Source organism: Bubalus kerabau, chromosome 5 (genome assembly GCF_029407905.1).
Source record: "Bubalus kerabau isolate K-KA32 ecotype Philippines breed swamp buffalo chromosome 5, PCC_UOA_SB_1v2, whole genome shotgun sequence".
Classification (NCBI taxonomy): Eukaryota; Metazoa; Chordata; class Mammalia; order Artiodactyla; family Bovidae; genus Bubalus; species Bubalus kerabau.
Window position 1 is genome coordinate 131,592,344 of NC_073628.1, and position 12,261 is coordinate 131,604,604.

The window sequence follows — 12,261 nt, forward strand, 5'->3', positions numbered from 1 at the left end:
TCTTTGAATGCTTAAATTACCTATCGGAACCTAAAACATGGTGTCATCTACAACTGCTTTCCCTTCAGAGGGATCGTAAAACGAAGACAACCAAGACCGCTCTTACTCCTTCTCAAGTCCAGCATCATGCCAGTGTCTCAACAGCAATGTCACTTCCAAGATCCAGGGGGTGAGAAAGTGCCCTCGGAGGCCCTCTGGACACTGCACCCTTCACGTCTTCCATGAGCAGCTCCCACGTCACCGAGCCCCAGCCATCTGACCTCCGATATGGGTCTCAAATCTGTCCACCTTGCTCCAAATCCCTGCCACTATCAAGTTCAAGCAGCGATCATCTCTCGCCTGGACCACTGCAAATGATCTCTCAACCCATCTTTCTGCTTCATTCTGCTTCGTCAGACCCAGGGATCTTCAGGACCGAGAGCTGGAGATGGCGTTTTACAAGCCTAAGTGGCCTGCAGCATTGTTCCTCTGCTGCGGATCTCCAGTACAGGCCCAGTAAAGCCTGGAGTCCTGAACAAGAACCAGTGACCTCACGCTCTCACTCCTGCTGTATCTCTATCACCTCACTGTGTGTAACTCTCGCTTCTCTGCGTCTCACCACAGCTACACAGGGCTTCTCTCCCTTCCTGAATTTGCCAACAGCAGAACCTCTGCATACACTTATCCCTCCTCCTCCCACTCTGCGTGGCTTCCTCACACCCACCATTCAGGCCAGTTCTGCACAGACGTACTGACATCTCGAGTTGAACCACAAAAGGCATATGTGAGTTTACAGGCAGGTAACAGTGGCCTCTTGGCTTGACTACAACTATTTCACTTGGGCTCTCTTCCAGCGGAGGTGCTGTCAGTCCACCGGCATCTCACTGAGCTCTCACTCTCTCTTTGGTAGCAGAAACCCTAAGCTCCTAGGGGCGCCTGGATAACCTAGCTGGGTTAGCCAGCCATCTCCCTGCACCACCGTGACCTGGTGTGGCCAGGGGCTTGTGTTCAGCTGATGGAACGTGAGCTTAAGGACTGCAGAGTGTACATCTTCTCATCCACTCTGCTCCCAGTGCAGCATATAGTTGGTGCCTCATCAGTATTTGAATGAGAGAATGAACAAATCAACCACCTGTCCAAGCACACTTCGTCCTAACTTCTCTAGTTGAGTGAATAGAGTGTCTGTGACGGGGCCCAGGATCCAGGGACCAGAATTCACTGAGAAGGCCACCAAGTTGTCATCCCATCAGCAGGATCTGGGAACCCCTATCATGAGAGTGCTCACAACATCATGTGCACAAAAAGTCTCTTGAATATGGAAAACTCAGGAACTTAAACACACACACAGAATTTTTCAATTATTTTAAAACCAAAATCAAGGTCTTTACATTAAATACATAAACACACACACACAGAGAGGCAGCAAGAAGAAAGAGAAGTGAACTTTTAAGATGACACAGGAGGAGAAAGGATATTAGGAGAAAGGCTAGCTAATTTAGACGGAAATGAAAAGCCATGAGAAAACCAAGGAAACTCATGAGCACTGAAAAAAATCACTAAAAGTAACAAATTATAAATCAACTTTCAAATGGCAAATGTACAGAGACATGGAGGGAGGGACAGAGCAGGGCTGGACTGATTCTCCCATGCAGCCAAGAGAAACCAGTGAAGATCTTTTAAATGCCTGAAGCCCAGTTAATTAAGATTTTGCATTTTTAATTTTTGTTTTATAACGCTTTGGTACTGAAAGTTTATTAAAAAAAATATACACTGAGAAAACAGTAGGAAAACACAGCAGGATCTGTTTGTACTCACAGACCAAAAAAAAAAAAAAAAAAAAAAACCTTTGTAAATAGTCTCATCTCTGAAAATAACTATTGAAAAGAAAAGGGAGCCCCCGTGACAGCGGAAGTCGGGGCAGGAGCCCGGTGCCTGCCCCCACGCCCTGCTTCTCCAGGGCCAGGAGACACACGGCGGCCCTCGAGCCACAGAGGAAGAGATTAAACCTGCTTCCAGGCTTCTCCCTGTCATTACTGTGGGAGTCAGATGGAAACACCCTTAGAGCGCGTTCTAGGAAGCAACTCTAAACAGGGACTTGAACAGCAACGTCCGCTCCAAAGGGCGGAAGAAACACAACCTCGGTTCTCTCCCAGGACCGCTGACTGGGTGCCTACACTGCCCGCCGCCCGGAGCTGCAAGGAGGGGCGATGCCCCGGTGCCTGGTCCACTAGCTGGACAGGGGTGTCTCCTGGAGTCTACCCTATTAAACAAAACAACGTCCTCGAGATCACTCTGGAACCCAAGTCAAACTGTTATCTTTCTCATCTGGACACTTGAGAGGTTTGCTGGGGCTTCGGTCACTGCTAAACGCGATGAGGATTACCGCAGAGCACTGGTGAGCCTGGAACTAATAGAATATTCTCTGGGGCCTCTTTTTTTTTCTTTATAACATATATTATGACAATTTAACATATTAAACCTTCATGTTGGATTAGAGGAAATATACAGTGAATTAAACATATTTACTGACCTACTTGTACAGTTGGTTAAGAGTTAAATTTATTTATATACTTGCATTTAAACTGACTTTTAAAAATTCTCCAAGAAAGCCAATTCTTTCCCAAACATATTCCCAAATGAATGAACTCACTTGAATTTAGATGATCTAAAAATTTTAGTTAGAGTTTGGGTTTTTTCCTTTAGCTTTTTAGGCTTGTAGTGATGTTTAGTTAATCGGAGCAATTTGTGTCTTTCCTGTTCACGTCATGGTAAAACCATTAACCTGGTCCTCGGTGTGATACTTGAAAGTCTCAGATGCACCACGCTTTAGAGGACTCTATTTTATAATAAGGCCTTTTCAATGTTTTAATAATTAAATATGCTTTACACTGAATGTCACCATCCTGTAACACACTGTGGCCTACCGTGAAGGGTACAATAACGCTTCCGTGTGCAAACTGCGTTTTCTACACAACCTTGGAATAGAAAATGGAAAATCATTTTCCAAGAGCATTACACAGAACATGAAAATGAGTTTTTAAAACAGTGCTGACAATCCTAATTTAAGTGAAATAAGTCATAATGATATTTCTTTAACAAGATTAGAATGGAGAGTGGGCTTCTACATCAACAAGAGGTACTCAGTACCCTGTGTACCACGTTCAAATAAGAGGGACCACGCGCTAGTATTTGGGCCGTAAGTCTGAGAACCAACTTGTAAGAAATAAAGCTCCAGCCACACCAGGAACAGTACAGTTCTGTGCCTTCACCGTCTCCTCTAGCACAGACGTAAGTATTTTGACCTGCCTCAGAGTATATTATTTTTCACAATCTAGTAAGTTGAAATTATTTAAAGACAGTTATGCCACACAGGTCAAAATTTGCTTTCCTAAGTAATGAATATTCTAATGCATGTGACTTTTTCAGATGTCAATTCTAAGCAGCTTTCTTCTATAAGAGTTAGTTTATAATTGTTTTAACTAAATATGCACATAAGACAGATTTCCTATATCTCATTATAATTCGAATTAGCTTAATTTTCCCACAAGTGGGGTATCCTATTCATTTTTGAAACAGTAACAATTCTCCTTACTTTTCAAATTCTTCTTACTTTTCAAAAATGTTAAGGATGATAATAATTTAAGTGAGTACTAATACTCTAGAAATATTTTAAATTATTACATAATCAAAACTAAATTTGTATACTGTATATATTTGCAATGAAGGAAGTCTCAATAGTGCATTTTCTTAAATTAAAATGAACTCATTTGAGATTTCAAATGTTATATTTAATACAGACTGGCTCCTTCTGCCCCCACTTAAAAACATATCACAATAAGAGTAACTGCAACTAATATTGTTACACAGCCATAAAATTTATTCTTTTATTTCAAAAACACTCAAATGACATATGTCTGAAGGTACCTATATCTGGCACAGCCACTAAAAAAAATAAAATGACAATATATTTGTAGACAAAAACTACAAAAGTATATTTTAATGGGTCAACTGCTTTTAAAAGTTATTCCATGTAATTATCAATATCGTTAAAATCACTCCCAATAAAATTTGTTTTTCTTCTTTTAATGATCCAAATCTATAGTGAAATGATGAAATCGAAAAACAAGTGTTCTTGTCAGAAGACAGGAAGAGGGTTTTTTTTTCCTTTCCCTTAAGGAAAACAAAGGGTTCCTGAAAGCTTTGGCCTGATTTATTCTTCCAATTTTAAATACCTTAAGAGCAGCGGAACTGCTACTGGCATGGTAGTATTTCTAACAGTCAATAAATCTAAAATATTATGTGTGAATATTGGAATGAAGCCATTAAGAAGATTACAGCGTGCAACACAGCAGAGGGTCCACAGGAAAAAAGAACTAGTAATTCAGGACAACTGTGACCACTGACCTTTGAACAGCCAAGACCACTGGTCAAGCTGACACGATAATAAAGTGCATATGCACAGAAAGCCGTCCAGCCTCTAAGTATAAATGTCTGGGTGAACAATTTTAAAAGGCCCCCGTTTGAATATCAGTTAATTTATTAAATTATCAAACAATACCAACAGTAATGTTCTTCAGGCTTCAAGCATATTTTATTAAGTCACAAAACAATTCAGGACTATCATTTGTGACCTGAACACATCTCACTCAAAACATTTACAACTAAAGGAAGTATGATGGGATACTTTATCATATCTCCCCACTGTAAGAGATACTCTTTCCTACTTTGGAAAACTGAGGAAAAACCTAAATTTATTAGAGATGGATTAAACAACCACCTGAAATATTTTCAGAAAAGGATTTTAACTTTAGAACATCTCACACTTGCAGTAAATAGTCCTAGCTCCATCTGAGAACTATTTCAGATTATTCATTCTTCAAATTTGTCTAAGTCTGCAGTCCTTAATTTCAACCATACAAATACAATAGCTATATCTACATCATCTTGCAGAGTTCCTTTTTATGAATATTCTTTACTATTTCGGTTATGTTTAATTAACTGTTGCTTATAACTAACCAGTGGGACGATCCCTTCTGTCATTGTACATATTTAGGTTTTTACATTTTGTGAATATTGTTTAACTTCACATATTTAAATAAATGTTTAAATATCAAACTAATTCTACTAGGAAAGTAGCAGTTCTCAATTTGAACAGAATCACCCATCAAAAAAGTACTATTAAAGACTGTTTTCCTCAAAGTAATGATCAGCTATAGCTAGAGCTGACTGTAAACATTTTAATATAACACAAGAAAGCTGATTTCTTCTCTTTCTTATTCTTCCTCATTTAAAGGAAAAAAAAATCCTCTCTTAGAGAATTAACTGTGGGGACTATATGCACTTAAGGAAAACACTCTTAAAAGCTGGGACTTTATTTTCATAATTATGTCCCTATCTAGTGAAGACTACTTTGATGGATTTCTAAATGAACAACTCTAATCCTTTCTAGCAGCTTCTGCAGAATTTTTATAATGAGGCAATCTAGTTATAATGAGCTAAAAAGATAATATAATTCTTCATTGGCCTAGGTTTGGATTTATTCATACATAGCACAAATTTTACTACAGTGAGATAAAGTAGTTCAGTTAACTTGCTTCAAGGTCAGCAAGTATTTTAGGTTATTTATGGGCATAAATAATCTGATTTTGACTTTAAAGTCACATTTTTCCTATCAGCAGCCATAAAAGCAATCAAGGCAAGTATTATTGTATTTTTTGAGTTTGGAAAAAAAATAATTAAAAACTCAAACCTAATAATGATTTCAAAGTACTTGCAATATTACTGAAAATAATATTTTGAAGGTTATTTCCGAATTTTAATATATCTGAATAAATGGATTCTTAAAAGGAAGTTATTTTAAATTAGAATTGTTACATAGATATTTTTAAATAGACATTAGAATATATACAGAAGCAGTACAATCTGCATTTTGTACCCTGTTCTAAGTAATACAAAGGCCAAAAAAATGCATTTCTGAAAACCACTTAACACAAAATACAGAATATATCCTATTATAAGCTGCAGACACACACATGCACACACACACACACACACACACACACAAACCTCTGCAAGATCAAAGACCAAAAGAGAGCTGGCACTTAATTTATCAGCCTTTACAGACAAAAGACAGTTTTCGTCATTTCAAAAGGATCAGATGTCTTTTATGACAAACTGGGTTTGCAGTTTAATTTACAAATAGAATCCTAAGTAAGCAGCCTGTGCTCCGCCAGAGCAAATGACAAACAGTGTAGGTTTTCATTCTTGCGGCCCTCAGCAGGAGAGAGAAGATTAAAAATAAAACTGAAATAATTTAGAGAAAACAAATAAATGTTTCAGAAAGTTGAGGGAGATCAAAGCCAGAATTTTCTGACCCCAACTGTACAAGCATTTCTTATTATATTGACCAGTGCCATCAGCTCATTAATTAAAAGGAAAAGCGCTGGCAGGTGGCAGGGAAGCAAAAGCCGATAATTGGCCCCCTTCTTCTTCTTGCCTTCAAAAACTCGCTCATTCTTCTGCAAGACATGCCACTAGGCAGACAGAAATGCCTACTTTGTAATATAATGATTAAGATGAGATGAAGAGACTTGCGCTTAAAGAAACTCTGCCTAATGAATGCATCGAGCTGTTTAATTACGATCCTACTCTTACAATAAGGAATGTGATGCTCCATTCGACATCTCCTCGACTGCCAAAAGGTAAAAATATTAAATTGAGGCTCTACATTGCTTCCTCTCACACCACATGCACATAGGCAACCCTTTTATTTCAGACAGAAAAAGTGGGAAAGCAACTCCTGGTGATTCAAGGGTCCAGGAGAAAACACACACGTATGTTCACCACAAAACACCCTCCACACTTACCACATCGCTTGGAAGGCTGCTCAAGTCATTAAACGGTGATTCTAAAGTGTTTGTGTCAACATTTAACATAACCACATCCTCCAGTGATTTATTTTTCACTCTCTGTTTAAAAAACACAATTATAAACACACATCTTAGTATAGTTTCCTTCCAAAACTATCATGAGCTTAGACATGTAGAGAAAATTAATTTTAATGCATTAGCCTTAGAAAAAAAGGAAAATTCTACACTATGAAAGAATACAAACAATTTTGCCTTATGCGAAAGTCTATCTACAACCATTCAAAACGGTAAGAGTAAAAAGTACTTAGAATGTTTACTCACCTAAAAATATTAATTTCGTTAGGAGCAACTAAATGTGATCTAACTACCAAAGAGATATTACAACAAACACAAAATAGGCACACAGCTATAATAAACTGTAAATATTTATATTCTTTAAATTTTACCAACTGAATTTCAATCCTATGATACAGGAACTTGTAGCCAGTTCTAGAGCTATTTTTAGCATAAATCATACTTTGGGGTTAACATAAAACAATAAATATGACTAAGTAGTAAATCAAGTTTTAAATTAGTAAATAGTTCCTCTATTATCTCCATATCAATTTGGTATAAGTTGCTGATGACTTATAAGTGAAAGCTGAATAAGAAAAAATGACAGCAGTAATAGAGAATTTGTTGTATTCTTTATCCCATGAAATTAATAAAAAGGATCAAATTTAACAGCCTATCAGATCAACTATGTGACTTGTCACATTTGTTTGAAAGCTTAGTCAAATGGCCAAATTATCTCAATGCATGCACAAATCTATTAAAGCTGCATCCTTAAAGAAACATTTATAATTTATTTTTCCTATCTAAACTAATATGTCCACTTAAATCATATAATTCTATTAGTCTTATTTAAATGATAGCAAATGTTATTCCCTAGTGAAAATAAGTAATATGTACATTAATGAAATATATCCATCAACTCAGAATTCCATAACTGCATAGTTCAACTAGCAATCGACCAATTAATCTCAGTGCAATAGTTTTAAAAGTGACATTCTAGAATAACAGCCATTTTTCAATTTAAACACCCTAAATATTAAATTGGCCAGGACAATCTTTTAAGTTAGCCACGACTGGAATTTCTGCAATCTATTTAGAATTTTAAATATCTGTGTACTGGGAAGAATGCTAAATTTGCTAGGAAAATGACAGTCTAAAGTAGGGAGTTTTTATGAATTAAGAAAGCCATAATGTCTATGTGGAATACGGATTCTCAAGCACACACATGATTCTGAAACCCTGTCTTGTAAAAGACACTATAATTATTCTAAAGTAAGATTCAGAAGATGGCCATTTCTAACAAATTAACAGAGACTCACTTATAATAGTGATATCAGTGCCAAATATTTATGAACTCACTTCCCTTCCATGTGTATATGTATATGTAAAAGAGATTTACATACGTAAATATGTAGTTATCTACAAATCAACTATAGCATAACTATAAAAATAACCTATTTTATGAAGAAAAATATGTGTATATTAATGGCATTTATATGGAAAAAGTATACCTTAAGTTTAATTTCCATATTCAATTCTAAGTTGCCCTTTTAAACAGAAATAGTAGAGATAATCCAGAAACCTGATGCTTTTCAGGGAATGAAGTGAGTTCATCTAAATAGCCCAGAGTAATGGTTTTGTGATCCCAAAATGTTTGTAACATCACTAACACTTAACTCTGAATAAAGGAAATTAGTCTTGGTATGAAATGTATACTTTTTTCAAAGTTTCTCTTAGATTAAAAAAGTCTGATAATAGCTGAACATTAAAATTTGTTATAGGGAACACTCGGTAAGAATGGAAAATGTGTTCATTTCAATAAATCAATACACTGAGCCTCCCTAAAGTGAGAACAGTTCTACAAGGGGGTGGAGATAGTATGCAATTTAAATGTTTTTTTAAAAATTCAGATTAATGTATTTTCTCTTTTATTTCCCTCCAAACCTAGCTTTTGCTATTTTTTTCTAAAGAAGAATAAAAGGTCAGATGGCCTGTGAAATGGCATCTCTTCCTCTGTCCCATACTTTTCGGTCTCACAAAATTCATGAACTTATTTTGGTGGGCAAAGATTAAGAGAGTATGGAAAGAGAATGTGCTTTTTATCCCTCAAAAATAAAAAGATACTATTAGGACATGGACTGAAAGTCTTCTTGAGGACAACACAAGATGCTGAGCCACCCAGTCTGCTGGCATCCCCCGCCCGTCGCCCTCGTCACAGATGCCAGGAAGGGACATGGCGGCGGCCACCAAACCATGCTGTGAAACTGGGTCGACACTTTGTCTAGAATCATTCAATGACGTAAGCCCTGCACTGGGAGCCTCTGCGGACTTACTCCCAATCACTAATAGGCCTTAGTCTGCCTGGACTTTATCCCTAAAGTCTAGTTTTCAGGGGGAACAAAATGCCCTTACCATTCATTTCAGAAGCAAACTTAAACATTTTAAAAAGAGATTCCTAGCCAGCTTTTACTTATGACCACATAAAAGTAATTTTTAAAAGGTTTAGAAAGTCATTAAGTTCGTATCTTTGAACAATTAGGTTTAAAAGTCTTTGTAAAACTGATAAAAAGTGTTGAAACCTTCTTGACGGAGAGGGAAGAGGACATTTCAACACTTCCCCAAGAAAAAAAAAATCAGTTGTATTTGCAGCCAAACAAAATGCAAAAAATTATCCAGTCCTGTTTCATATGTAAAATGTGTAAATATATTTGTATTTTAATTATAATACCACTTAAATAAAATTTAAAAAGCACTAAAGATTAGAATTTTAGCTAAAAATAAATCTGCCTAATAATGCCATAATAAGAATGGAATTCTGATACAGGATGTGTGTCTCCTGGTAAAAGACTAAGAAGAAAGTTACTAAATGGTACCCAATTGGTTTGAAGACATTCCCGAAGTTCCTGTTATAGTTTCTCATTCACTATTCAGCCAAATAAACCAAATAAAGCCAAATAAAGACAGCTTAATAAGTTCAGAGTATAAAAGGAGCAGAGATTCCAGCTGATCTAATTGTGGCTTCATGCAGTCTCACTTCATGACAAGAGCCATTTGAAAGATAGAAAGGACTGCTTGTCCAAGACAATAAAGAGTAAAAAATTCTTAAAATTTGTTTCTTTAAAAAGGTAATGATTTTCTCAACAGGTGTCCAATAAACGTGATAAATTTTATGGAATAGTTAAAGCATGTACTACCTTCTGCAGTATTCTGGAAAAGCTTTTTTGTTTTAAAAGTTGATATAGAATCATTATGCAAAATAATAAAACAGGTACAGTCAACCACTTCAAATATTTTTCATTTGCATAAATAAAGGTATTATAAAAATGATGTGTTCTGCTAGGTATGTTAAATAGATACGTGCAGTAACATCAAAATCAAATCTGATGACTTTTTTAAAAAAAAAATCATGCCAACCAACCATGGTTAGATTTTTGCAAGAAATCAAACTACATGAATAAAATGCCGGTCATATATTCTACACTCTACTAGCAGATTAAATACTAACTTATTTATGTTTTATCTTTTACAATTTGTTTTCACCGCAAGTACCTTGGCCTTTAAGAAGTTTTCTAAAAATAAACAAAATACAGAGGTATCACGCTATGCAATCCAGGCTTCAAAATTAAAAAGAAACTAAACCCACTACAATTCATTAGGATGTATTCTTTATTAATGGTTAAAGCATACTCTCTCCACAAAAGATGCTCAGGAGTTTTAAAAATAATCCCCAGGATCTTCCTTGATCAGCAAAGTGAGGATTGATACAGCGATAATGACTAATCATTAAACCAAATCTAACTCACTAAGTTTGCTTATCAGAAACTGGGTGAAAGTACAATATGGATAACCAGCCAAAGAAGAAATTTATTTGAACAAATCAGCTGGCATAACGATGCCAGGCAACTAACCCAAGCCTTTTGTTTACTTTTTAGAAACTAATCTTATAAGATGTCCTCTCTGGAAATCTCACTGATTTCAAGTTTAAGGTGTTTAAAGTTCAAGGTTTTCCATTACAGTGATAACAAATGACAAAAGTCACTCTGAAATGACAGTTAAAAAAAGAACCCTACATTTTTAAGTCCCAACAGGACTGAAAATTAAAATTTTTGAAAAGCTATATTCTAATTTAAAAGTTCATAATTAGTGTATTAAAACATTTTGATAAAATTTTGATACAATGGATTATAGTGAAGTTCGCAAAATAAAAATTTGCCCTTTATGATTCATAATTACAAAAATTTTTGCTTTAAAAATATAGAAATATATCTTCTGAAAGAGAAACAGATATAAAAGATCTCAAGCATCATCAAGAAGATGGTTTAAAGACTAAGTTTTTAGTATTTAAAACTTAACACATGACTGCAACCAAACAGAAGCTACTTTCAGGGTCTGAGGCCACTGAAGATAGCCACTGTGCATACTGATTAAATACAATTATTTCAATATCACCGTTTGGAAAACGATCATGTACGTATACTCTAAATATGCAGCTAGTTACTTCCTTGTACTATTCAACTGATATTCTCTCAAAACACAACTGTTTTAACTATTACTTTTATGAATTAATTTATCTCATGTCTAAAAGATACTCACCTCTAGGAGGCTGGAGTGTATTCCAATCAGGTACGGCATGGGGGCACTAAATTAAAAATACACACATATATGTTCACAGAATTCATTAAAACTGAAACAATGATACAGTAATTCAGAACGCTTTAAAAATACATTGATAAATGGGGGGTTCTAACATAGCACATGAGAGATAGCTAAAATTATTCCATTCAGAAAACTCAAATTTAATCTGAGGCCACTAATATATTCAAATTAAGGCTGATGTATATAAAATCACAGAATTATAATTAAATCAAGAGTTAATAATGTTTAAAAAACCTTGTTTTATGTAAGGAGAATATTAGGGTCTCCCATCGTCTAAGATGAATCTTTTCCATATACTTCCTATCAAATATATCTTGAAGAATCATCAAATTTATTCACACGTATTTGTATAATTTTTTATTTAATTAGATTCTTACATGATTTTATGAATATATATTCATGGTTTCACACATACGATATCACCAACATTTTTGAGTCAGTCAATCACAAAGTGTTTACTGAGACCCACTGTGTGCCAGGTACAGTTTGGTAACCGAAGATGCAAAGATAAATAATCGCCGCCGCCGCCTCTCTCACTATCCTATTTCTCTTCTATCTTTCCACTCATGTCCTGTGCCTTTTATTTAAATCCCATACATTCTTCTCTATCCCCCTTTCAACTGTCATATAAAATTATATTTAGTAATAATATTAAATGAATATAATTTATTTAACTTATAATGATACTAAAGTTATCATTTTA

General features: G+C 35.4%; 1 protein-coding gene across 4 annotated transcripts in view; it reads right to left on the bottom strand.

Moving 5' to 3' along the window:
• The window catches only part of DENND1B (DENN domain containing 1B), a 271,452-nt gene that overhangs the window by 89,303 nt on the left and 169,888 nt on the right, over positions 1 to 12,261 (bottom strand). For all 4 annotated transcript variants that reach the window (XM_055583140.1, XM_055583139.1, XM_055583138.1 and 1 more), the window contains 2 exons: positions 11,496 to 11,541; positions 6,846 to 6,947 (listed from right to left, as the gene is read on the bottom strand). In XM_055583140.1, the coding sequence (XP_055439115.1) occupies positions 6,846 to 6,947; positions 11,496 to 11,541 (148 nt within the window). The remainder of the gene's footprint in view (positions 1 to 6,845; positions 6,948 to 11,495; positions 11,542 to 12,261) is intronic.